The sequence below is a fragment of the Sinocyclocheilus anshuiensis genome, unplaced genomic scaffold, assembly GCF_001515605.1.
Source record: "Sinocyclocheilus anshuiensis isolate Anshui unplaced genomic scaffold, SAMN03320099.WGS_v1.1 scaffold1286, whole genome shotgun sequence".
Classification (NCBI taxonomy): domain Eukaryota; kingdom Metazoa; phylum Chordata; class Actinopteri; order Cypriniformes; family Cyprinidae; genus Sinocyclocheilus; species Sinocyclocheilus anshuiensis.
The window spans coordinates 645,376-673,338 of record NW_015554223.1 but is presented as its reverse complement, the minus strand read 5'-3'; the positions used below and the strand labels follow the sequence as shown (position 1 = coordinate 673,338).

Here is a 27,963-nt window from a genome sequence, read left to right as displayed (position 1 = left end):
TTTTCATATCGGCGGCATATTCGCCGATACCGATATATCGGCGACAGGCTCATATCGGCTGATAATATCGGCAAAACGATATATCGGTCGGGCTCTAGTTTACGCTGTCAATACAAGAGACAAACCAATGGGCCACTGGCTGCTCGCTGTCCCTACGTGATGGTTTTCGGCAAAAAAAAATTAAAAAACATTGTCGGCCCCTTAAGTGTGTCGGCCCACCGGGAAAATGCCCGGTATGCCCGATTACCAATCCAGCCCTGGTTCATTGGCATAAGGCCTGGAGGGATGGAGAAATGTGCCCCCTTTCCAAATTTGGGATGACATCAAATTTAACAAACCGTATAATAAAGAAAATGTCCTATTTTTGTCCCCCATAAGTTGAAATGACATGCCTACCAGTTGTTTCTAACACATGCAGATGCTTTATCATTTGAGGCAGAAACATCAGATGAAGAAGTGACTTGAAAGGCTTCTTTTCTTTTTGCAGAATGAGTGTGTGTGTCCTGAGAGGTTCACAAAGGGAGGGACAAGGGGGGGTGAAAGTGGTTTTGATTCCTGAGGATTTTTTAAAAGCACACTTGTGCTGTCATGAATTTAGCATGCCAGTGGTTTCAGGACTCCTCAGTGCAAGCACTCTCGCACACTGGGCACAGCGGAGTGTGGAGAGACGAGGTTGCGTGAAAAGACGTGTCTGGCTGGGTAGCAGTGCCTCCAAATAACTGCATAAGAAGGACTTGAATCCCACAATGGAGAGTTGCATTATATTATGACTAGTGCTAAAAGAGTTTCAGTCTAGCAGTAGTATTTTAACCCACACACACATTATGACTTGGATTAGTATGTATGGAGATTTAGGACCCATTCACACCAAAAACACCAACAGACGATAAAGTTCTGCATATTATGCTATGCAGTGTGAGCTGCGGTTATGTCATCTACCGCTAAATGCTCAAGCTTTTTAAAATCATGCAGATTTTGATTGGCTGTTAATGTTTTTGTTGTTCATCAACTGTAAAAAGCTGTACTTCTGAAAGTGATTCCTACGATATTGTTCCTCTGTGTCATTATAGCTACTGTGTAGGACCTATTGTAATAAAATTAGAACAGTTGTGCTATGAAATCAATGACTGACCTCACGGTTAACATCAGTCTGCACTAATGTGGACACTGGAGGGGTTCCCCGGAAAGCTTGGTACGACACACAAGCTTCATACACAACAATGTCTGTCTTATGAGTGACGGGTGAGATATAAGTAACTTCTGTGGTCAGGGTTTTGCTTTTTCTCTTTTTATTGGTTGGAAGTGGAGCTAAAATGAACCTCATCTGGATTCAGATTGGCTGTCAAATGTTTTCAGCATTCATCAGCTGAAAAAAAGAATTCTGAAAGTGATCAATTATATTTTTCCTGTGTTGTTGACCTTATAGCTGTGGTATTTATCCTGTTCTCATACAGATAGAAGAACCATTATTAAAACTATAGTTGTAGTTATCATCTGTGGAATGAACGGGTCTTTAGTCATTAATTGTGTCATTATGCTACACGTTACGCTCCACAGGAGGGAAAATTAAAACCGCTGTCTGCAACGAAGCATATGACCTTCAGTAGCCCGGTCACCATTCACAAATCACGTAGAAGACAATCTTCCTCTAATTAGCCTCAGTTTCTCTCCCACACTGTTTTATGAAGTGACTGTGTGATACTATTTAAAAGATTGTCCTTCCTCTCCCCCCTCCCTCTTTTCTCACTGTCGTTAGCGTGTCCATCTGGAGTCGGCTAGCCAGAGGCAGAAAAGGAAGCGAGGCTTTGCTCTATTGATCCCGTATCGATCAGCAAGGCCAGTGATGCCCTTGCGAGTCGACACGGCTTATTGAAGACATTAAGCCTCTGACCTGTCGGACTGACATTGCTCTGAAATATATAGTCCCTCATTTCCAGAGGATGTCTGATCTGTTGACTATCATCTTGTTTTTATTATTTACTTTTCATTGTCTCTTATATACCCACTGCCCATTTTTTTCCCACGTTGACATCCTTTTCACACTCTTTATCCCTGCACTCAGTTGTGGTTAGCGCTGGCGTTAGTGCCTGTTTGCCCTTGTCTATCATTGTCTTTTCCTCTCCTCCTCTTGGTGCCTTGCACCTGGTCCGCAGAATGTCGTGCCAGTCCACGGCGTGATGGAAGCCGGACTGGATCCGAGCCAGCCAGAAATGGCCTCGTTTTTTTGTGCAGCCTCATTCCAGACCAGATACAGTAACTACTGCACAGTCACAGCGAGCTGAATTATCTTGTTCCTGTAAGGGTGAGCGGCACAACGCTCCTCAGAGAACGCTAATATCATTAGCATGCCCAATGTAGCGAGCTGTCAGAGAAAAACAGCAGTGACCTTTAAGATAATTTTGCCCATCTCCTGTGAGTTCTGTTGGGTACATATGCTGAATGCTAGTGTATGTTCTCTGTAGTATTTTATAAGGTCAGTTTATTTGAAGAAATACTGTAAAATAACCAAGAACTAGTGTGTGAATCTCCTAAATTAAATTCTCCTGAGATTGTTCTCCCAAAGAGAAGTGGGGCTTGTCTAGGTCAGTGGTCTCCAACCTTTTGTACATCTCATGGACCGGCTGGAGGGGTTTATATATATATATAATTAATTAATTAATTTCAACGGATCATATTGTGGTTTTATTGTGGTCACGGATCGGATAATTTTTCAGATAAGCAAGAAAAAAATATTTAAAGCACAGAGAATGAGAATGCTGAGAAGACGTGAAAGAGGAATCTACTCGGTATTCGCGCACTGTCTGAAGCACGTCTCTGTGCGTGTGCATGCTTCGGGTGTGTGTTTCACCAAAAACAGCACGTGAGTAACGAATCGAGTTCTCTTTTGCTGCTTCTTCTTGTGGTATAAAATCGCTTAAACGTGTAAATTGGCAAATTAATCTGCGAATCACATGCGTGCCAAACTGTGGGGCCTGGTCCGTGTGTATCACGGATCAACTGCGATCCTTTTAACCCCTAATATATACAGTGGGTACGGAAAGTATTCAGACCCCCTTAAATTTTTCACTCTTTGGAGGAAAAAAAATTAACTTAAATTATTTTAGCAAATGGCTGCAATATAACAAAGAGTGAAAAATGTAAGGGGGTCTGAATACTTTCCGTACCCACTGTATATATGACAGATCAGATCGGCACAACCCTAATTATAGTGAAGAAAAAAAAGTGAAGCCTCATTAAATGAATGAAATTATTGGAAAGAAAAACTAGTTTGGGATAATCTTTTGTTATTATAAAACTTTGTTTTATATGTTTTATTGTTGTAATGTGACGCACATGCTTAAAGGGTTAGTTCACCCAAACATTTAAATTAGCCCATTCTGAAAGAAGAAAGTCATATACACCTAGGATGACTTCCGGGTGAGTAATTTATGGGCTAATTTAAATGTTTGGGTGAACTAACCCTTTAATAACATAAAACAGGAAATTATATCATAGAGTGGATCCCTGAAGACCATCATAAATGTGTGGCTATGTCAAAAAGTCTCTTAAAATATCAGATAATTTGACCTTTTTATGACAAGGCAAAGATAATTCAGGTTGTAAAAATAATTAATAAGATGTGTACACTCACATGTATTATTTTTTTACATGATGGTTACACCGCATGACATTTAACACTTAATTTGAACTGTACTCGAAAATGGTATGAAAGTATTTAAAACTACATGAATATATAGAGTACATTTATTAAAAAGTGTTAAAATGAGATTTTATTGACCCAAATATCTCATTTTGTGCTCCACAGAATAAACTCATACAGGTTTAGAAGATTTTGGGTAAACGCTCTCTCACTTTAAACTAAAGCCTCATTTTAGCATGCAGACATACAGTACACATAACATTTTGTTAGGCATTCCCTAACTGTCAGGATTGGACCTGTTTTGTCATGTGTTTCAGTTCCTGTTTTGCCTTATTTGGTCAAGTTCCTGTCCTTGTTTAGTTTGATTATGTTCCATTGATGTCACCTGTGTTCTCCTGATTCCCCTGTGTTTAAAAGTCCTAGTTTGTTCAGTTTGTGTTTGTCAGGTTTACTCGTTATCTGCTCGTTGTGAACGTCATCCCTGTGCTCTGTGTCTCCCTATTTCGTGATTAAAGACTCTTGTATTGTAAATTCTCCACATCTCCTCGTTCCTCCCAGTGAATTGTGACACTAACAGTCTTCTTAGTTTTTTTTCTAAGCAGGTGGTTGAGTTTTGTTCTGACCTCTGATCCTCATTGTGTTCCTCCAGACTTCCCTCTGTGATGTTTTTGGTCTAATTCTTTTGCTCCTGTCAGCCATTTAACAAATGAGCACAGCCCATCCTCCTTCCACCAGTTCCTCTCTTCCTCTTTATCCCTTGTTTCTCACTTCTTCCGTCTTGAGGATTCAGTCCACTTAACGGGTCTATCTGACTGCTGAGATGTTCAGTCTGTCACTCTCCAGCGACCTCCATCCCCCTCTCTCTGACTCATTATTCCTCTAGCCATGTGTTTTTCTTTCTTTCTTATTTCTCTACCTCAGCTTTGTTGTTCTGCTGTTCCTTTTTGATTGTTTTGGACTTTGGCTGGATGTTTAATCCAGTTTGCTTTGTAAATCCAGGACAGTTGATTCTTCTACAAGTCAGAGTAAGTTTTGGGCGGCTGTGTCTCTGCCGTGTTTGCGGTTATTATTATGACGGGAGAGCCCAGGCATGATTCTCTTCCTGATTTACCTTTCATGTAAAATCATTCTTTCAAATGCAACCAGTCTATTTCTCTTTAGTATTTGGATGCAGTCATGCCGTGTTCTTTTCTTCCTTCTGCCATTTGCTTTCTCCTTTAAAGGGGTCATATGATGCGATTTCAAGTTTTCCTTTCTCTTTGGAGTGTTACAAGCTGATTGTGCATAGATAAGATCCCTGAAGTTGCAAAGACTAGAGTCTCAAACCCAAAAAGATATTCTTTATCAAAGTTAAGACTCTGCCACGCCCCCCTAAAACGGCTCGTTCTAACACGCCCCCATATATCTAGGTCACTATGTGGGAATATTTGCATAATGCGCCCAAATGTGCACGCAAAGAAAGAAGGAGTACTGTGTCTGTTCCCCTTTCGGGCTTGAACTGATGGTAAAACTAATGACATTATTTACTGTCTTTACATTTATTTTGAAAGATGAAGCTCACGATTATGGTAAGGGGCATTACATTTCCGACGAGTGCTTGCGGTGTTCGGCCAATCACAATGCACTGGGTCAGCTGGCCAATCAGAGCAGACTGCGCTTGTCGGAAGGAGGGACTTTGTAGAAAACGAAGCGTTTGAGAGAGGCGGGGCATAGAGGACCTACAATAATGTACAGTATTTGAAAAATAATGTGTTGTTTGAACATTAAAGCATGTCAACATATTCTGTTACACCAAATACACAAAATAATGATCTTTAAAAAAGCATCATATGACCCCTTTAAAGGGAGGTAAATTTTTTTGCTCCCAATCGCACCATTTCTTTTAAAATTGGGTCTGACCTCTCTTTACTTTTCCTAGTAGTCTCTCTTCTCGTCTCTTTCTTTTTTTGTCACATTACTAGTTCATGAAGGTTAAGTCAATGAAACGGCTCTCTTTCTATTGTTGAAAGAGAGAAACACACATGTGAAGACAGCGGAGAAAATAATTTGGTGACTCAGTTAAAGGTCAAAATTCTTGTAAGAATCCGTGAGAGAATTCAGCTACACCTGTGACACAAACAATAGATTCGGAGTAGATGATACATTTGCTACATTTAAGCTGAATAAGGTACTGAAATGTAAAAAATGTGATGCACTTTGCATTTTGAGCGCTGTTGAGTGGATTCTGATTGGCCATTGTGTTCATGTGCTCAACGGATATGTCTGTGATTGATCCCTAATATATCTGCTCGTTGATGGATCCGCTGATAGACGCAGCTTTCAAACGCTCCCGTGTGTATCTGTGTAAGCGCTCAGTGAAGAGCGTGAAGCAATGATCATTGTAGCCAATCACAAATCGCAATGCTAGCATCGTCACATTTTTAAAATTTAATTTTTAAAAAAGATGTTTGTATTGAATTCCTCTCTAAATGGCATAATTATTCAGTAACACAGTAACTGTCAGTCGCAGCTCAGTTGGTCAGTAATGAGTAAAGGGAACATGAAATGGTGACCATGCAGGAACAGAGGGGCCATTGTGTTTGTCCCCATACCTCTTTTAGAATCACACTGCCTTTCAAACAAATGCATGTGTGTGTGTGAGAGAGAGAGTAAAGAAAGCCGCTGATTGTTCTCTCAGCCGTGTGCATTCATACAGGTAAGTGATATGGCAACGTCGGAGGATCCACCCTTCTCTTCCTTTGCTCTCTAGAGGACAGAAGAATGAAGAGAGAAGAAAATGTTCCTCAAACTCTTATGAGGGGTGAATGGATTATTTTCACCCTCGCTCTCCTTTTTTATGGCCCACTGTGCTCCCTGAGAAGCTACGCATGTTGGGGAATAAAAGCGCTGACGCAGTGGGCGAATTCCAAATAGCATTTTGGTGCCCTCGAAGAGCAATGTTGGAAAAGAACACTACTTGTAGAGTCAATCTAAATGAAAGTGAGTCGCTCAATCACTCAGTAAAGCTGTACATGCTAGTCATTTCAAGGAAGAAAATTTGCTTTTGGTAATTTTGGTGACCGCTTCATGATTAATTTGAACCTAATTTAGGCAACACCTTTGCATGTGTTTTCTTATATATTTTGTTTGCACCAAAACTTGTTAATATTTCTATGTGTATTTAGGAAAAAAAAAATTATGTATACTATTATTCAAAAGTTTGGACTTTGTAAGGTTTTTAGCGTTTCTGAAAGAAGTCTGTTACCCTCACCAAGGCTGCATTTATTTGACCAAAAATAATTTTGCTATTATGTTATCAAGCAAATATTCTATTTTAAAATAAACTGTCTGTCTATATATATAGGCTGTGCCAAACACATATGAGATGGCCTGAATAGGGCATAGTTCTCACTTTCATATGAAATTTTCCTGATTTCTTTGTATAGTCGTTGTCTATTTGCATGCAGCTTTGCATGTTTAACATCTGCTACAATATTGTATGTATGAGTAGACTAACATGATATATGTGTGTTGTAAGTTTGTTTTCAGTTTGTGAGTGATTATTCAATGCCATAACCGAGCCCTGGGGGCAACATGGGCCTGTGAGAGAATAAAAAGAAAAGAACAGGAAAAAAGCCCCAGGCGGAGCGGCGAGCAAGGGATGTTAAATCAACTAAGTGATTAGTTCGGGAGCATTTTGATTAGGCAGATGCAGCTTAAAAGGGCAGAAATCTCCATTCAGCCTTGTCTTCATCCCTCTGCAAACCCCCTTGAAGTCTAACAATGGAAAGATTTATCTGATATGGATTATTAATAAACTGTAGTGCCGGTGACCACCCTCCAGTGCCTGGTTCGTCCCACCCCCTCTTTCCTGAACATCTATACCCTCTTCTTCCTCTATCCCTCACGTCTTTCCCTCACGTCTTCTTTCCTTCCTTCCTTTACCTAAATGTGTGCCGGTATACTGCTCCTTCCTGTCTCTCTCTCTCTGTCAGTCTCTCTGTGTGTGGGCGAGGTCTATGGGTCCCAGGTTGTAGTGTCCTAGTTTTTCTCTCATGGTCTCCCTCGCTCCCTTCTTGGTGTTTATTTATTGAGATGCAGAGGGAGAGAGGGATGAATAGATGGGCGGATGGATAAAGAGAGATGGATGATGGAAGAGAAGGAGAGGTGTCAGGGAGCGAGAGAGGAAGATTGATATTTTAACATTCAGTGGAAGTGTGGCTGACAAACAAGCAGCTCTCACACAGAGAGGTTGTGCAAACGAGTTTTCAGATGGATTTTTAGCATTTGAAATGGATTTGTGCAAACAACCTTATTGAGCTGCGTGGTTATTCTTTTCTCACCTTGTGTGAGAGATTTTATTTGATGTCGTTGCTGATGAGAGCAGATTAAACAAATCTCCCTTCTTTAGCATTCTCCTTTTCTCTGAGATCCCTTCTTGCCTTCTCCGGTTTGGTCCTTTGCTTTGATGGGAACTCATGCATGGAGTGTCCCTGGCAGTACAGAGAATTGCAGTAGTTTCTTGCTAGCAGTCAAAGACTATAGGTGCTATTTAAAGTCAATGTGAAATTAAAATTAACTTTATTTTTTGTCTTAATGCACTTTCCTGGTCTTATTGTGAATAATTAATCTGTGCCGGTATGTAATCTGGTATGATAAAATCAACCTGTACCTTTTACCTCATTAAATATCCCATTTCACTCAGAAATACATCACATTATGGAAGTTAAATGGGTTTTGAACGACAATTCACTGTCAAGTCGCGATGTAATGTAAGAAGCTACAGATCTTTTTTTGCGTATTGTGACGTACATCCGAGTGAAACAGATTATAAAAAAAGAAAAAAAAATTAGGCCAGGGACTTGTTTCTATATAGGTTGTTTATTGGATGGAGGCAGATCTGAATTCAAGCTTGCACTTGATTGTAAGAAAGGGCCAGAGTTTAAGTGGACTTATGGATTGAAAAATCCAACATGCATCACCAGAGAGAAGTCTGAGAAGTTAAAAAAAAAAATAAAAATATGCAAGGAATAATTGTTTCAATAATGTATCAAAGTACATGAATTGTATAATGGTATAATGGAGTTAGACAGGGTTAAATAGTGCACAGAGACTGGTGGTGTGTGTGTTTGTGTTTGTGAACATGCATTTGGGAAACAAAATGCTTGAGAAATGAGTTGTTCATTCTTCATAAATGCAAAAAGTTTTCTGTTTTTGTTTAGGTTTCAGGTTCAAATTAGTTTGTAGTAAAACTAATTAGCTTTTTTTTTGTTTACATTGGTAAGTAAATGTGCATGTGTGTAAATCACTTCAGATCAGAGATGCTCTAAATAATGGCTCTTTGAACTAGCAAGTAAATATTTTGGTTTAGTTCTCTGTGGTTGAGAGATCCATCAAGACAGACTGAAAGCAAAGCAAACAATGTAGCATTTGTATACTTTAGTGGCCATTATCAGTCAACAAATGCTTTGAAAAATGGTGAGAGGGAGATTCAGAGGCAGATGTGTGTGTTTGTGTGTTCTAATGTGTTTTTCAACAGGAGACCTCCAGTCTGATTCATCTCCTCTCAGTTTGATTCATTATTATCGTTTTTTGGGGGGGGGGGGTGTTAATTCATCTGTTGCCATGGAAACGGTGCCCCCCAACACATCTGATGACCTCACACCCAATTAGATGTGCGTGTGTGTGTTGGTTTTCACAAAGTAGATTTTCCTAATCTTTATGACTCACTGAAATACGACCTACTCCGCATGGCAGCAATTTGTGTTTGTGTGCATCCAGTCCACAGTTTTTTTTTATTGTAGTTGCTTCATGTGTAAATGTTAGTTTAATTTTTCTTCAAAATGAATGTAAAAACAACCTTGTCACTTGTGCGAGGTGCTGTTTCTTCGATACGCTCAGCTTCAGATGGATGTGTCCTATTTCTCCTCTCTGCTGCGGCTGCCATGCCTTGACGGTGTAGGAGGGTCTGATGAGGACATTTGCACACACACTCGCACACTTTCCTTTGGGTTCCTTCATCTTTGAACTCACACAGGCCCTTCTTGTTCCAAGTGTCAGAAAAAGGGAGCGAGAGTGAGAGGAACTTCAGCTGTCTGAGGAAGTGAAAGACTCACTCAAGGGGAATGCAGAGCAGGTTACTCAACGACTGAGCTCAACTCCAACTCTCTTCATCTACCGCTCACCCCCACCGTGACCATCCACACACACACACACACACCACCCTGTGTCTGTCTCTCTCCTCCGCAGGGCAGTGTCTGTGAGCTGATGGCCGTGTCTTTGTGCAGATGTGATGGGAAACAGCTGTTGCATTTCTCTGCTCACTCTCTTTTTTTCCTCCTCTCCCTCCTCCTGTTCCACCCCTCCTTATTCCTGGAAATAACAGGGTGATGGGTTTACGACCCATTTTTCAGGACTCCTAGTGTCCGGATCTTCTGTGGCTGATCATTCATAGATAAGCTGAGTTCCTTCACTGATCTGCACTGGAATGTGTCAGCCGCTGTGTTTGAGGAGAAGCAGATGATGATAACCTTCTGGTCTCCCTATCGGCGTTTGGTATCGGTGCATTTTAACGAGTACGAGTACGAGTGCAGGAGACCAGTATCGGTATCGGTGCATCCCTATCTCCCATCATCTTGTTTTTTTTTCTTTTCTTTTTTTCTCCAGGTGTTGTTATAAACCTCTCCTTTAGGGGTCAGAGTCTTTCGGCACCTCATGTTTGAATCCAAAGTTTATCCATTTTGAATAGCATGATCTTGTTAGTATATGTGTCAATTTTTGTGGATCGATTCAGGATCATTAAAGAAAGAATCATAATTCATTGATGGATTTAAAAAAAAAAATTTTTTTTGGTAACCATCTTGTCTCTTCTTGTCTCCTTACCTTCTCTTCTCTCCTCTCCTTTCTCAGGTGCTAAATGATAGCAGTCTAATCTTTTCTCAATTCTTTCTTGTCTCGTTACTTGTGTTAAATTTATAACCATCTTGTTCTTTTCTTGTCTGTCTCATTAGTCATTACTTCTCATACTATTCTCATCTTGTTTCTTCTGTCCCGTGTTAAAGCGATAACAGTTTCATTCTCGTCTCTTCTCATCTTGTCTCTTCTCTTCTCCTCACTGTTTCTCTTCTCTCCTTTCTCATGTGTTAAGTTGTCTCATCTCTGTCTCCTCTGCCGTCACAGGTGTTAAAGCTCTAACGGTCTCTTTCTCTCCTCTCACCTGCAGATCCTGTCATTTCCAACAGGTAATTAGTTAGACACCGCTGCTGGAGTGTGTGAGGGCATTTGTGTGCGCCTGTGAGCGTTTGTAATTAGCCGCGTCTCTGATGTGCGAGTGTGTATGTGTGATGTGAAGAAAATCCAGGATGATCTGTTCCTAATCAAAAGTGGTGGCAAATCTCTGCCGCCTCAGCCTAATCTCCTTCACATCCTTTAAAAGGAGACGCTGGCAGCCAGCTCATTTAACAGCTTAATACTGCATGTGTGTGTTTCCTTTAGCCCCTCTCGTACATGTCATATTTAGCTCTTTGATGATCTGCTTAATGTATATTGTACCTCTGTTAGATTCTCCCAGAAGTCAACAACGCGGATGCATGTATTCATGCAATCAGCTCCCTGTTCTTTCCTTCTATTTTATTCTGGTTTATTCCCCCCCTTCTCTCTCTCTTTCGGTCACCCTCTTTGAAGATCAGTATAATTAAGGGGAGCTAGTTTAATTAATGGGGGGTGTTAGATCTTGTGTGTGTGTTATCAGCAGATGTATGGCAGGTAGTGACTGATCTCTTGATTGATTTCCTCTTTTATTGTTCGACTTTGACACGACATGTGCTGATAAAGGCAGAGGATTCACATTTAATTTTCCACAAGACAAGCCTCTCTGTGCCAGTATTATCAAGCGAAACATTATCGACATTTTTGAAACATGAAATCATTTCTGTTGGTCATTGTGATGGATTAGATGTTAAACCCGACCTCATCCCCTTTGTCTACACACCATGTAAAATGTGTGTGTGTCCATCTCTCTGCGGCACTGAGGCTCACAGGAAAGCAGTATAGATTTGTGATCCAGATATTTCCGTTTCTGCATTCTTCTGCTGTGAATCAGCAAGATGTATCTGTGATGATGATGATGGTTTATAACCAAATTAGCTTTATAGTTTACCACATACACCCCGGCAACAGTGGCAGAACCTTTACAACTAACTTTTAGCCAATTTTCCAACTGTAGCTTGCTTTAAAAGCACATTTATGATTCTAGATTATAAGAGCTATAGTTTCAGCATGTGATATTATAGCTGATATTATTTAAAGCAGAGACATTTGCCCCATGTACTAAGAAAGCCTGAAAAGACAAATGTCTGAATGATGTAGATGTATGTACTGTGTGTGTGTGTATTATATATAAACAAAGTTTTATTTTTCAAGAAACATTAACATTATATACTTTCGTTAAATTGCGTTATTAAACATTATACAAATAAGTATAAAAGTATATAAACCACTTATGAAACAGTAAAAAGTGAAATAAAAGAACAACTAAGGCATCAAGTAAATTCTCAGATTTAGCAAACTGAGCGTAAAGAATGCAAGACAAAATCACTTTTCAGGGAACTGAACGTGCATTTATATGGAGAAACCATTGCGTTTTTGACAGTTTTAATTGTTTAAGTGATTTTATAAATGACATTTTTCACCTTTTCAAATGTTACTTGATTAAAAAAAAGTTTTGACATCCCTGAAAGGAGCTCTTCTGCTGAATCTTTGGATTTATCAATATTAAAAGATAAAGTCAAAAATATCTGCGCTGGGGTAAAACTGACATCTCAGAGTATAGGCATATTGGAATTTTTGTGGCTCATGAATGTTTATTAATTAAGAAGACTGTGTGAAGTACAAAGATTACCTAGTATTGTCATTGTGAGCCTATTCCTTGTTATGAGCTCTGTATTCACCATATAGTGATGTAATCTAAACCTTGTTTCAACGCTGCTACACCCAAGTAGTGAAATGCTTGGTTAATGTGTTCAGTGGAGCATGTCTGAGCCTAGTAAATGCGGCGCTGTCTATCCTCACACGCGGCTCATCCTACCTGTCCCCTCATTCTCCACAGACAGGCTGTTTTGTGTCTGTGTGCTTTGCTAACAGTGGCCATTTAGCTAGTGTTTGCTGACTCTCAGTGTGTTTACAGGCGCTGTAATGAATGTATGTTCAGAAAGCGTGCTGTGAATGCGTCTGAGGGGGTCTGCAGACTTTGATCCGTGCTCAGTACTCTAAACAGTCCTGGCTAACACTTTATAATACTTGAATTTATTGCATTTACAAAAATAAAATTGTCTAAATAAATTTGACACACTACTTGTTAACAAGTTACAAACAAGAAAAGCATCTATTTCATGTAAATCTGACAAACAACGGGACATTTTGTCAGTTGTTTGGTTTTTGTTTCTGTGGCATTGCACATTTGATGCACATGTGTTTTGATTGGCTGTCCACTTTCAATATTTGGTTTGGTTTGATTCCAGTTCTAATTAGATTTGATTTGATTCTGATTCATTTGGGGCAGTATTTCAGGAATAATAGACGTTTGCTTGGGTATGATAAACTCACTCTTCACTAATATGGAAAACCGTTATAAGAATATGTGAAATTATTATAAAACTATAAACTCATGAACACTTCATTTAGAAAGTCTGAGTCTTTTTGAATGATTAATTGAAACTACGGAACAAAATCATTCAAGTCATTCTTGAATGGTGCAGCACTGGCTGTTGTTTCACTGAAAGCATTGTTTAAAGAGTTTTAAAGATTTTTTTTTTGGGGAATCTGTTTGTCATCTACAAGGACAACTTGATTGAAATTCATGCTATTATTTTTGCAGAACACAGCCTTTTTATCTCATGTTCAATTTAGACTGCAAATACATTTATATATATTTTAATGTACATGAGCTACTGAGCTGTAATAATATAGCTAAATCTTTAAGGTTATTGTAAAGGCTAACCAAATTACGTGACTGATTTATTTTTTTATTTACTTGCTTGCTTGCTTACTGATGTTACATTCATAAAACCGAACAAAAAAGCTAAGTACAAGAGAGTAAGACAAAACAAAAGTCATTCTGCCTCCTGGCAGGTCCTTGATCAGCTCTTCAGAGGATTGTTTAGGTAAATGCGAGCCTGCTGTGAGCTTGTATTGTACCCGATTAAAGCCTAGTATAATGTGATTGGCTGCGGTCTCTTAGCTATGGCTGGAGATTGTGCTATCCCTTTACTTTTACCCAGAAGCGAGTACCCGAACGGGTTCCCTCCTTCTGGAAAATACAGGAATCCAATTACACACCACACACAGACGGAGGCGAGTGTGTTTGTATGTGTGCAGGGGAACAGAAGTAAAGAGAAACCAGAAGTGTTTAATTATCGGATTGTTCAAGGGCTAATCACGTGATCCTGTACATATCACTTACGTTTGCATTATGTACATGATGTCAAACTTGAGCGATGGAAGAAGGACGTTCTTTGTGTATGTTATTTATGACTTCTAGATGCAAAACAAATATTTTGAATGTGGTTTGGGCTAAAAGCAAATGTGTTTTGTGAGCTCACCTGGTTTTTAATATTCAATTCAATACTACTGAATTCTAAATAAAGTGTTTCAGATGTCATTAAAAAGCTCTTCTGGGACATTTTCTGACATTTCATCCCCACAAGGACAGCAAAACCTGTTTTTCTACACACATTTTTCTAGATTAGTCCTCAGATTACCTCTGAGCTCTCTGTGTGTGCGTGTGTGTGCGTTGAAACATTCAGTGTGGTCGGTGTCAAGTATGTTTGGTTTTCGTTGTCTCTAATCTTAAGGATTTTTTGTGAGCACAAACAAACAGCAATCATTCGTCTCCTTATCTCGGCTCATCTGATTGGTCACCTCTGGCCAGTAACATTCAAGATATGCTGATGATTGACGGCTGTTACAAGCCCCAAATACATGCAGGCGAAGGCTCTGCGTGTCCAGCAAAACGTGGAACGACTGTAGTGATGCACAAACTGTCACTCTCCTAATCGAAAATGAGAAAAGCCCATGATTTATTTGAGTGAAACACTTCTCTTTCAGTCCTTGCAAAAAGCATCTTGTTGTTGTTCTTGTCTCTCTCTCTTGATCGTAAGTGGCAGATTAATAATTTAGCCTGTAGGATGGAAGTCCCTTTGCCTTGGTTATGTGTCATTCCTCTCAATCTGTGTGTGTTGCACACATTTGTACAAAGAGGCAAATACTTGATGATTTGTGCTTCATTTCAAGCTGCACATGGCCCTCATTCTTTCTCTCAGGCCTCATTAGCTCATAATTGTGAGTGTATGTGTGTGTGTGGTAAAAGTGAATGGGGTTGTGAGACAACTGGCCTTTTTCCTGTGTGTGTGTGTGTGTGTGTGTGTGTGTGTGTGTGTGGTATCATTACCACACATGCTTGATACAAACATATCTGGTCAAAATTCTAACACACTATTGAAATGTTTGAATGGTGGTAGTGCATTCTGAAGGGCATCTGCTCCAGACACATTTGGAGCAGATGCACACAGTTTTCGTATGATGTCTTTCATTTATAGTTTATATGATTATAGAAGGTTTATTTTAGTCTCAGAGAGGCTTGCCGCGATAGACGGTGTTTTCGGTTATACCGGTGTTAAGCCGCAACAACGGTTACGTCATTTGCCTACCGTGGCACCGCCCCCCACCGTCGTTTCACCGTTAGTAACAAAAATCATTTAGCCTAGTTCAGTTAGAGGACAGACACTTTTAAAAACTAAACACTCAATGCAGCATGGCGAACTGTGCGTGAACGACGTGAGACGAGTCGAGCTGACTGACAAGAGTGAGGTGAGAAAAGACAAGACGATGGCAGAAAATTATTTAGAAAGGAAATGCAAAGGAGCCCGTTTGGCAATATTTTAGATTTTGAAAAGCCTATTGACTGGAAGTTTTTTTTAAACATTCGTTTCTTATTTATTTAGTTCCACAGTGTTTGCTGATTTTCAGTTTTATATACCTATTTAAACTTTGTGTAAGCTAAGTAATTTGTTATTTTATTAGGCATATATGGTGTATTTTTATTTGTTTTGTTAATAAAAGTTCTGAGTTTGACGTTGTTGTTGCTTGAATTGAGTCAACGCCAAATTGCCGCTAATTTGGAAGTGAAAGTAAAATGCCCACGGCACTTTTTCTAGCTATTTGAAAGCCAATAAATCTGAGGAAAAGAGGGAAAACTCAAACGAACAATTGCTTGACGTCGAATTGCGTCACTTTGAAAGTGAAAGTAAAATGCGCACGGCACTTTTACTAGCCATTTGAAAGCGAAGAAAAGAGGGAAACTCAAACGAACTAACCAAACAGGCTACCCATTGGCTTAGACTTGAAACAAGCAGATTGACTTCCTTACTATTTTTGTTAAACTTTTAATCTGATGGCTTCTCTGCTCCTTCGGCCTCATGGGATAGCAAAGTGTCCACTGGTTGCACACTTCAGAATCTCAGCAGATGCAGTAGGTCATCTGGGGATTGTTTACCTACTGTTTCATGAATACTAAGTATTAGGACATCTGAGATCTGTCATTTGACATACTGCAATTTGCATACTGCATTTTTTTTGTGTTAACTTCCTTAAAACAAGATGCATTTACCAAAGAAAGAAAAATGTTAAGATGTTATGCAATATACACTGCTGTTCAAAAGTTTGGATTTGGTAAAGGTTTTATTTAATGTTTTTGAAAGAGGTCACTTATGCTCACAAAGGCTGCATTTGTTTGATTAAAAATACAGTAAATCAGTAATGTTGTGAAATAATATTATAATTTGAAATAACGGTTTTCTATTTTAATATATTTTAAAATATAATTAACAATGTTAAAAACAGTTCTGCTTAATATTTTTTTACAAGCTGTGACACATTTTTCAGGATTCTTTGATAAATAGAAATTTTTATTTCTATCAAATTAAAATATTTTCTATTTTAAAATCTAATTTAATCTATTAAATTTAATCTAAATTCTATTTAAATAAAATCTAAATATTATTATTTAATGCGTCCTTGCTGAATAAAAGTATAAATTCCAAAGAATGTATTTTAATTTTTTTTAATAGTAATGTATCTTGTTTCATTTTTTTTTTTTTTTACTAAAATACAACATAAAAATACAATAATTTTTTTTTTTGTAGTGTATGGGAAGCCATGGTTAGAATTCAAACTGAATTCTGAATTCAAACATCTTTGTGCCAACTTTCCTCTCATTCCCAGATTTTCTGTCTCCTTTCTACTGTCTCTAACAATAAAAGGTTTTAAAAAGTCCCCAAAAACAGAAGGTACAGTTTTATACTTCGAGACATCTGCGAATGCACATAAATGTTTACTGTACGCGCAAACACACGCACGGCCGCGCTCCCCACAGACCCCCTCCAGCTGTTCATCGCCGTCCGTTCCCACCCCTCAGTCTTTATTCCTCTCTCTGCTCACATCAGCTGTGTCATGAATGATTTTCATTCAGCCACTGGACATCTCCATTTTCCTGCTTACCACACATTTACTCTGATTATGTGTGAGTATGAGTGATAATAAGCGCTGCAGATAGAACCTGTATGCTCCGTCATCTGTCCTTGTGATATAAAATGAAGGTCTACTCACACACACACACACACACTCAATTTGTAGTCACAGCACGTTGTCTCCCATCTAAACTCTCATTCTGGGTGCTCATCTGTGTGTGATTTACATAAACACCCTCTGAGTGTGTGTGTGTGTGTGTGTGGCATGTCACCTGCAGGCGGCAAGCACACCGAAACACGCTTGACACACAGCCTCTGTCTCTCATTCAGTTTTACATGCTGCTTTGGACCTTAATCCATGCAGATGCCATTTTTAGTTTTATACTAATGGAAACCAAGTTGACGTATAGATAAACAGCCTTTTTAATGGGTAGCTATATTTCTATTTTTTACATTTTTCTCTGAACTTTTCCTCTGATCCCAGTTCAGACGATTGAAAATGTTTCAGTGGACAAAAAACTCTAGGCTGTGAAAAAAACTAGATGTGACAGTGGACCTTAAGATCACCTATGCAGTATTTATACTGTATGATACAAGGGACTGTACGCGTATCCCTTTACAGCCTTTTTCATTTGCGAGAAATATGCCATCTACGCTGACTGAGGTGGTTTGTATCTCTCCTGTGCTTTCAGCTTATTACTACATCTCTCTATCTTCTACCCCCTTCCCTCTTTTCCATTTACACACCGTGCTGCTGAACGTTGAGGTGAGAAGTGAATGTGTTTAGCGTTCTGATGGACTGCTGACCCCCTCTACACATCAGTGTAATGACCTATCCTCACTTTCCATCCAGAGAGAGACAGAGAGAGGGCGATTTTCAATAACAGGGCTCAGCGGTGCCAAACGCAGGCTCAGAAGTAATAGCCTCGGTGGGCACACACGCACACACACACACAGGCGCACCCTCGTCTCAGATTGAGCACCTGCAAGAGACAGAAAGAGACACAGTGGGGTCCAAAAGACCACTTGTGGAAAAAATGTTTCCATTTTTCTAATTAAATGTATTGTTTTATTAATACAAATGTATTACTTCTACAAATTATATTATCAGCATCACAATTTAGGAGAAAAGTTGAAATGAAAATGAACATGAATTTGAGAGGGTTTAGTTTGCACTTCCACACCTACTGTATTTTAATGACAGCATCACTGAAGCTCCACAAGTTTGTATAAAATCCAGATGATCATGTTCTCCAGCATGATTTGTCCAGAGAGCATGTTAAGTTTCAACGGAAGACAAAGAGTCACATTATCAATGTCACAAATTGATTTGTGGCCTAGAAATTTTGAATCCCATATTTACAATATGGACTTTTGAATGCCACTGTATGTTCCTGATAAAACTAAGGAAGCAAATGAGAGTTCCCATAAAACATGTTTACTTTTTCAAGCTTCCTCTTGCTTAATTTGTCTTTCCCTTTGAACTTCACAGTTTTGATGAGGCTGTGTTTTCTCATTTGTGAGTTTCGGTCTTTTCAGCTGGTTAGCAGACCAACCTGTCTTACTAGTTTTATACCTACATACTGTACGCTCTCAGGAAAAAAGTGCCATTGGGGCAGTACATATTAGTATCTAAAGTGTACATATTAGTACGATTTAAAAGTGGCAGCTTTTGACAGGGTTTTTTCATGCCCGTCTCACTTTTGGTCGCATTAGCGAAATATTGCAGGCTAAAAAAGGTCCATTGTTTATTGTCAATAGTGTATCAATGTATAAACCACAGCTCACATTAAAGTCACTTTCAAACCAATCAGCTTTCTGTTGGTCAGCACGGTGAATTCACATTCAACTCGATGTGAAATCTGCGCAAATCTCACGCAAATTCCTGATTGCACAGATTCTTATTGAAATGAGTGTATTTCGACAGCAAAAATTCAGTAAAAAACAGTAAATGTGACTGTACCTTTATGCATTAGATTTGCCACTTTTAGAAGGCCACAGTAGAGACAGGACAGGAAATGATGGGGAAGAATGGAATCAGAAAATGTTGTGAGTCTGAGTCAAACTTGCAAGTCCGCATGAGCACCCATGCTCCCATGACACTTAACTGTGTTTTGTGTGCAATTTTCAATTCTTTACCACTTTATACCCCCACTGATGTGCGCACACACATACACACTCATGTACTCGTTGAATGTGTTCTGTCAGGGTTGTGGTGGATGATGAATGCTTCTTGCAGAGAGTGAGCTGAATGTTTTTTTTTCATAGATACTTTCACACACGCTTGCACGCACACACTCGCATCTATATTCGCACCCACTCACACCCCAGCTGAGATCAGAAACATTGGCCTACTTGCTGTTTTGTTGTAACCTCATTTATCATTTCTTATTTCACTATCCCTGAACTCCTAGACTGTGCTGGAACGTGCTGAATTTCTCTCTGGCGCGTTCAGTGAGGTGGTAGCGGGTCACCTGATTTTAGCCGGACAGAAGTGAAGGTCGTTTCCTATTCTCAGGGCCTTTTCTCGTTTTCTTTCCAGGGTCGTTGGCTCAGCGCGTGAGGGTGGAGCCAGAAGTCGTGTCATATCCTGGTCAGACGGTGACACTGCGATGCCAGTTTCCGAACCCAGGCGAAACCCAACTCACTCAGGTCTGAAATCAACCTTCAAAATTTCCTGCCAGTCTAAAGCAGAGCTGTGAAACCCAACGAACAAGAGTTTGTAGAAAGAACTTGTTCACTGGGGTTGAAATAAGAACTTTCTGAAAGCATTTGATGTGCTGTAAGCATAAGTTTGTCGTCATCTGAATTGATTTTGGATTTGTTTCCGTTGGCATGCAGGTGTCATGGATCTTTGAACGGAATGATGCAGAGCGAACCAACATTGCAGTTTTCCATCCAAAATTTGGAGCAAATTACCCACCGAAATCCCCTGTATCAGGACGTGTCAGTTTTGTAACAGATCCGCCCTCTTTGGACAACCCATCCATTCAGATCAGAGAAGTGAAGATGACCGATGAGGGCCGATATATCTGTGAATATGCCACCTACCCTTCTGGCAACGAACAGGGAGTCACTTCGCTGGTCATGCTGGGTGAGTATGAGTATGTGTTTGTGTGGGTTGGAGGAAAAGAAACATCAACAACTGCAATGACTAATCAATAAAATCGTTAAAAAAATTATAAAGAAAATGATCAACAAATTTCATTGAGTTAATAAAATGTATATGTATTTACGTGTATAGCATTAGCAAAATGCTTGGTGTGCATTCATCAAATTATAAATATATTGTTAATATTATTTAGTTTGCACATTGTTTGTTGAAGATATTTTTTCTTCAATAAAATAGGGGGAAATTTAGCTTTTTTTTTTCTTTTTTTTTAAATCTGATTAGTTTAGATTTTTTTTTTTTTTAAATTGACCGATCAGTTTTTCAGTAAAAACAAGGGGAAATTGTATTTTTTATATCCAATTATGATTAATTGAAATGTATACATTTTCCCCCCAATAAAATACAAGGGAAAATTTATTTTTTAAATCTAACTAATCTAAAAAATGAAGAAAAAACTAATTCAACAATCAGGAGGAGCATTAGGAATTTTTGTATCTGATTATTTGCAGTACTAATTGATAGACAGCATTATTTTAAATCAAATACTGGGGGAAATGTTAAATAATCAAAATTGTAAAAACTTTTTTTGGGTGGGGGAGAGGACTGTAACGACAAGTGACAGCTTGGATCGATTATCAAAATATTTGTCAGTTGCAGTCTTAGTCTGTTTTATGGAGTATGTGTATGTACGCATACTCGCTCTCACGTCTGTGTCCGTTTGTGTGCTTAAAGGGGATTTATAAATGGTATTGTCTGATCAATTGTGCTGCTGTTAATGTGTGTGAAATGTGGCAGTAACCTTGGCCGGTCTCTCGCTCACTTGCCCCCTCCCCTCCTCTCTCTCCCTGCTATTGATCTGCCTGCTTATCATGCTGAGAGGTCGTCACTTCCCTGTCGTTCCCCGTCTCCCCTGCTTTTCTCCTTTCCCTCTCTTTGATGTCTTTCTCAGAGCGAAACGTGAGTACAATGTGAGCGCTGTGCTAGCGTGTGGCAAGACAAGCAGAGCTGTGATCTTCCCGTCTCCACTTCCTCCCCTCCTCCTCTCATCTTCCCTTACCCTCCTTCACATTATAGCATCAAATAAAGGTCATACTCTCTCTCTTTCCCACAGCTAAACCAAAGAACTTGGCTACAACTGTCACAGTTACCGCCGGCAAAACCCCAGTCATCGTGGCACGCTGTGAATCATCCAATGGCCGTCCGGCAGCGACTATTTCTTGGTCCACACCGCTTAACGGAAACGTGACGCCGCCGATCGAGACGGAAAATCCAGATAATACAGTCACCGTCCAGAGTTCCTACATGCTGGTTCCGCAGCCGTCGGATAATGGCAAAGACATCAGCTGCATGGTGACACACCGTACCATGACCCAACCCGAGACCTTCCCGATGAGACTTGTTGTTGAATGTAAGATTTCAACCAGACCATTAAATACACCAGAAACTACTGATCCAAAGGCTGTTACGCTAAGCATTCCCTGTTGCTATAGCTGAGAATTGCTTTAGTGAGTCATGTCTCTATTGGTCCAGGCCAGTAATGTGTCTATGCAATATGCCAGACATTAGTAACAGCCATCAAGCAAATTACCCTGAGGCTTTACAGTGCTGCTTGGACCAGAAACACAAGCTAAGGGTCAATGAGGTCATCATGGAGTCGGCTGATAGACCATATCAGTGTTCGATTTGTCCAAGACTTCAGTGACTCAAGGCTAAACTCATTCATAAAGGCTAGTTGTTCGATCCTTCGATTTACTCTTTTTCTTTTTCTGTCTGTCTTTTTCTCTCTGTCAGATCCTCCCCGGGTGCAGATCGTAGGGTATGATAACAACTGGTACAGGGGTCGGACAAGTGCGTATTTGACCTGTCAGGCAGATGGAAACCCCGTCCCCACCACTATCACCTGGAAAACGTGAGCATTTCTTTTCCCTTTCAGTTCTGAATAGTCTCGCCCTTAAGCGGGGTTTACATTGTAGATTTTTAGGCCGCATTTTACTGTCTTTCAAAGATTGTAAAAGACTTAATAGGGCAAAATGTCCAGTCTTTGATTGTTTAATGCAGGGTTATCCAATCCTGCTCCTTGAGGCCCCCTTTCATGCATAGTTTAGCTCCAGAACAACTGCCGGCAAGTTTCTAGTGTTCCTGAAGACCTTTATTAAAGGGGTCATATGATGCTGCTAAAAAGAACATTATTTAGGCATGACGAAGCAATATCGTCCTCTTTTGGAAGGCCAAACAAAGTAGTTTCGCTTCCACAAGGAAGCACACAGCGCCTTCACGACATGGCCGCGACGGCAACAATACTACAGTGAGAATAAAAGTTACGCCTTCTTTCTTTGCGTGAACATTTGGGTGGCGTTATGCAAATCTTCCCACATAGTGACGTAGACATGTGGGGGCGTGTTAGAACGAGCCGTTTTAGGTAGGTGTGGCTGACTCTTAACTTTTATAAAGAATATCTCTTTGGATTTGAGACTTTAGTCTTTGCAACTTTACAGATGTTCTTTATGATTCTAAAGATTCTTCTAGCTTGTAACACTCCAAAGAGAAAGGAAAAATTGAAATCGCATCATATGACCCCTTTAACTGGTTCAGGTGTGTTCACCATTGTCCAATCTTGCTACCAAAGAGCTGCCTTCCAGCCAAGTTTAGCTCCAATCCTAATAAAACACACCTGAACCAGCTAATCTAAGTCTTCAGGATTACTAGAAGCTTCCAGTGTTGGGGCAGACTGAAGTTAAACTCTGCAAAACATTGGCCCACTAGGAGCAGGATTGGACACCCCTGGCCTATGCGAAGAATTTTGGTTTCCAACAAAGTTTTGGCAGTGTCAAAAATTTAACAAAACTGTTGTGCAGTTTGATGGCTCTTATGAAATTTAACTGGATGACTGGGACCAAAGTCTTGGCAATGCTGTGTATCATTGATGTCGCCCAGTGTGACATGGCATTTACTCCGAAATCTCACTTGAGATCATATTGTACAGTCTGACAAACAACAAATGTAAAACACTATAAAAATCGTACAGTGTGCACCCGGCTTAAGATAATGCCCACAAACCACCTGTTCCTTTCATGAACCCTCTGATGCATATTGCACACAAAAATGGAAAGCACGTTCTCAATCTGGCACCCTCTATTTTGATTGGCTGGCTTTGACACAAGTTCTGGGAGTAAGGACTGACACGTTTGTGCCGTTTTTTTTCAACATCAGGGTGTTATTGTGGTATCAACAATTACAGATAAACCCGCCTTTAAACGGCATGTAAAAACATAACAAAAGGTCAGTCAGATGACCACGTCTGCCTAAGTGGGCAGTTCTTGGCCAGAATAAGCTGCAAAGTGGCCCAGATTTAATGCTGATAGTCAATAGGTCTTTTAAGCTTTGTTTCTATCAGAAACGTTGTGCTAATATTGTCTGGATTTTGTCCCTCAGCTTGTCTGGACTGATGCCTGAAACGGTGCAGGTGCAGGAAAATCGACTCGCTGTGCAGAAGGTGGATGACACCATCAACAACACCTTCATCTGTGAGGTCAAAAACAGTTTGGGATACGGCAGAGATCAGATCACCGTCTTCGTGAGGGGTGAGTCTGTCTGTGTAGTATTTGATTACAGGTTCCTCACACATTTCCACTGGGGTGAGTGTGAGGTGGCGACATGGGCATTAGTTGGAAAAATGAGACCTCATTTCAGACAAGCAAGGGGTTACAGTTCAGACATAAGGCAGTTCGTTGGCACTTTTCTTGTCTGTATGTGTTTTGTTCATCACTCTATTTGTCCTCAAGAACACCCCGCGTGCACTGTCATCCCTCAGCCTTCAACTGTTCCTGACTCTCTGATGGTGTATTTTACTTTAGTCTGGGACTTTCTTGATCTGGAAAAACATGTCTGAAAATGCCACGCAGTTCCCATAGAATTCTGAAGGATGCTTTCTAAAGAGAGGAGCATGTGTGTGATTGCAGATGTGACTGTGTTTGGGTGAGGTTGAGTGCAGCTGTATTTGGGTGGTGGTTAGCAGTGTCTGTAAATTTTCTCACACATTGGGTCATACATTTAAAGAAGTCATGTGTTTAAAAGAACAGAATTAATTTGAAATAGAAATCTATTGTAACACTATTGATTAATTTAATGCATGGTTGCAGAATAAGTATTAGGTATTAAAGTATAGTAAATATTAATTTCTTCTTCTTCAAAATTTTTTTTTAATGGTCGTGAATATAGGCTGCATTTGAGTGAGTTACTGGACCCCTATCTCTGTCAGGTCTTTAATTTCTAGTGGGGAAATCTTAACCCGGCATAACATGGTTGGATTATATAAATCAATTATAATCTTTCTACATTTCTATTTAAAAAAAACAAAAAAAACCGAGTGCATTGTTAATATTTTTTCCATCATATTTTCATCAATTTGATCCATCTGGTCTTTATTGACAAAATCAATAAATTTTAGGCATTCTTTTTTTGATTGTATACTTGAGGAAGTAATTTGATTGGTATTTCCTTTATCAATTTTTGGACTATATTATCACTGGTGATCAGGTGGGTGTGGGTTGGATTTGTGACTCCTCGTGGCCGTCCCAGTGTTTCATGGCTAAAGCAAGCACTACAGTGCATTTGATGGGCGTCATTGGATGCAAAATTGTCCTCTCCTAGCTTTTTCTGGCCCGTTCTGATGTCCTGTGACAGGCTGATGGAATAAAATATCCACATGGTTGACTGCGGAGGGACTGAGCTGCTTTAGTGCTGAGCAAGACTAATAGCTCTTAGGTAATGTGGAGGAAAGGTGCTTTTCTCTCACAACTTTGGTTTTAAAAGCTTTTTACCTTCCTCCATTTCCCTCTCCATCCTCTCTCTCTCTCTCTCTCTCTTTCTCTCGCTCTCTCTCTCTCACTTGCATATACGTGTCCTTGCAGATCAGTGTGGCTTGAAGGCAGATCTTTGCTCATTTGGAAAAAGTACATTCCCCTACCAAACACTAAACTGACAACATCTTGCCTTACCTCCTCGTTTGGTTCCTCCCATTCAAGAGAAAAGGACAAGCAGGAAGAGACGGAACCAAGAGAGGAGGGTGGAGCGGATGAACGCTGGTGGCATTTCAACCCCCTTGGGAACCTACGGCTCTCCCATTACACGTGCATCCTCTCACTCTCCTCCCTTCTTCCGCTCCCATTACTTCTATCCTCTTCGCTCCAAACTCTCTTGCTTTGTTCGCCTGAACCACTTCTGTGGCTTCCAAACCTGCTACCCACCCTCCTTCTCCAACCATCTCCTCACAAAAGAGGCTCTTGGCGAGGATAAGTCAGTCACTGCTGTTTCAGCTCCCGGCCTCTTATACTCCTGTCAAAGGAAGAGCAGAAGGGAAATGCTAATCAAACCCGTAATGCAAAGCCAGCCTGTGCAGTGTGTGTGCAGACAAAATTTGTTGTGTTCAGTTGGTGTTTTGTCAAAGGAAGAGCGGAAGGGAAATGCTAATCAATGCCGTAATGCAAAGCCAGCCTGTGCTGTGCTGTGCATGTGCGGGCAAAATGTGTTGTGTTCGGTTGGTGTTCACGGGGTGTAGTTTAGGAATCAGGTGCAAGAGGAGATATGTTCCATGGAGCGCTTAGCCGTGGAGTGGTTCTGCTTAAGTGCAGCCGTTTTGACAGCCATGAAATGGCCACTACCTTCTCAGTAGCCAGGCTGTCTTCGCCCCCGGTAACTATCTCCATGGTGACTGAGGTTGGCCCGCACAGATCTTGTCTCGGTGTTCCTCCTGAAAGCATGAGAGCAGTACAGAGATACCTTGGAGCATGTTTTGTAGCTCCACCACTGGAACCAGAGCCGGGAATCCAATCTCTCTCTCTCTCTCTCTCTCTCCTCTCCTCTCCTCTCCTCATTTTCAACTCTGGAGATTCTGTCATGTTCTCCATCCAGCTGCCATGGAAAAAAAATCTCCTCCTCTGTCTTGTCCTGCTCTCTCCTGTCCAATGGTAGGACAGAAAAAAAATGAAAATAGAACGTGAGGCATTCAGAGACATTTTTTCCCCTCTTGTCTGCCTAGGAAGGCTCCATGAGTTTCATTCATCCACTCAGCCATTCACTTTGAGTCTTTCAGAGCGCTAATATGTCCGTTTATTAATATACTGCCAGTACTTGGAGAAAGATAAAGAGACTACATTAGTGGTAATACAATATAATTAGTGGTGTTCACAAGGCGAGTATCACTTTTACTGTTGCTCATGCTTAAAGGGATATTTCCCCCAAAACTGTTACTGTCATGTCATTCCAAACGTGTATTCTTAGTTTCTAGTTTCTTTTGTGAAACATAAAAGAAGATATTTTAAAGAATGTTTAAATTTTTTTTCATACAATGAAAGTCAATGGGGTCCAAATCAACAATGAAACACTCTGACTTTGTATTAACATGAGGATGATGACAGGATTTTTATTTTTGGATGAATTGATCCCTTTAAGGAACTTTTAACAGAAGTAGAGGTAGATCTTTTCTGCCGTTATGTGACATGCATCTGAGTGAAATGGATTATCGGTAAAAATATAGTTTGCAGACTTGGTGCTGTCATTCAGTTGTTTATGGGAATGGAATCCGATCTGAATGTGAGCTTGCAGTCGACTGTAAAAGGGGTGGGGTTTATGCAGACTAAATGATTGGAGAAATCCAGCATACGACACCAGAGAGAAGTCTGCCAAGCCACTGGAAGGTCAAGATATGAAATTTTGATGATAAAAGATCAAACTCATTTTTAAAAATGAAACGCATGCATGGATGAATTTGATAATTCAATGAATTCGAAAATTTTCACTTAATACCAACTTAACTGAAGTTAAGCCGCCTCCTTAACTTCTTGTGGGATAGAAAATTTAGTAAAATATTCTTAAGTCTTTCTCTGTTACGACACAAGAGAGAAGTCTGCCAAGCCACTGGAAGGTCAAGATATGAAATTTTGATGATAAAAGATCAAACTCATTTTTAAAAATGAAACGCATGCATGGATGAATTTGATAATTCAATGAATTCGAAAATTTTCACTTAATACCGACTTAACTGAAGTTAAGCCGCCTCCTTAACTTCTTGTGGGATAGAAAATTTAGTAAAATATTCTTAAGTCTTTCTCTGTGGATTACAGCTTAGTTAGTCAAGCAGTAGATAATATTTATTACCTATTTTTTATTTGAAATATTGCTTATGAGAAATTTGGCACTTCTTGGTCTTTGTCTTCTCTTGAATCCACTCTGAACACCGTAGCAAGTTCATAGCAGCGTGCTGAAAACCACTCAGAGTGCCATTTCAGTTGTGTGCTGTAGCGTCTGGACCAATCAAAAACACAATTTTTCATTTGATTTAACAAATCAGTTATTCATTAGATTAACAAGTCGTCACAGACCCCTCACCCAATAGACTGGGCGCCAGGATGTCTGCGAATGACCACAGGCCACTGGTTACCATGGCAACCCCGACACCTTTGCTAAGACCAGAGCCATTTACGACCTGATGGAATGTGAGTAGGGAAAATCACTGCATGTTCCATAGCAAGAGGCACAATGCACAGTAGAAATCAAGTCAAGTCAAGTCAAGTCAACAACTCCAACCTCTTCATTAAGTTTGCGGATGACACGACTGTAGTGGGTCTCATTAGCACCAGAGATGAGACAAACTATAGGAGCGAGGTGAGCCGCCTGGCCGGGTGGTGCAGTGACAACAATCTCTCTCTGAA

At 40.0% G+C, this 27,963-nt stretch overlaps 1 protein-coding gene across 2 annotated transcripts in view; it reads left to right on the top strand.

Moving 5' to 3' along the window:
• Window positions 1–27,963, top strand: part of LOC107671184 (nectin-2-like) — an 84,850-nt gene that overhangs the window by 7,834 nt on the left and 49,053 nt on the right. For both annotated transcript variants that reach the window (XM_016464067.1, XM_016464066.1), the window contains exons 2-6: window positions 19,685–19,794; window positions 19,984–20,236; window positions 21,366–21,662; window positions 22,046–22,163; window positions 23,687–23,835. In XM_016464067.1, coding sequence (XP_016319553.1) covers window positions 19,685–19,794; window positions 19,984–20,236; window positions 21,366–21,662; window positions 22,046–22,163; window positions 23,687–23,835 — 927 coding nt within the window. The remainder of the gene's footprint in view (window positions 1–19,684; window positions 19,795–19,983; window positions 20,237–21,365; window positions 21,663–22,045; window positions 22,164–23,686; window positions 23,836–27,963) is intronic.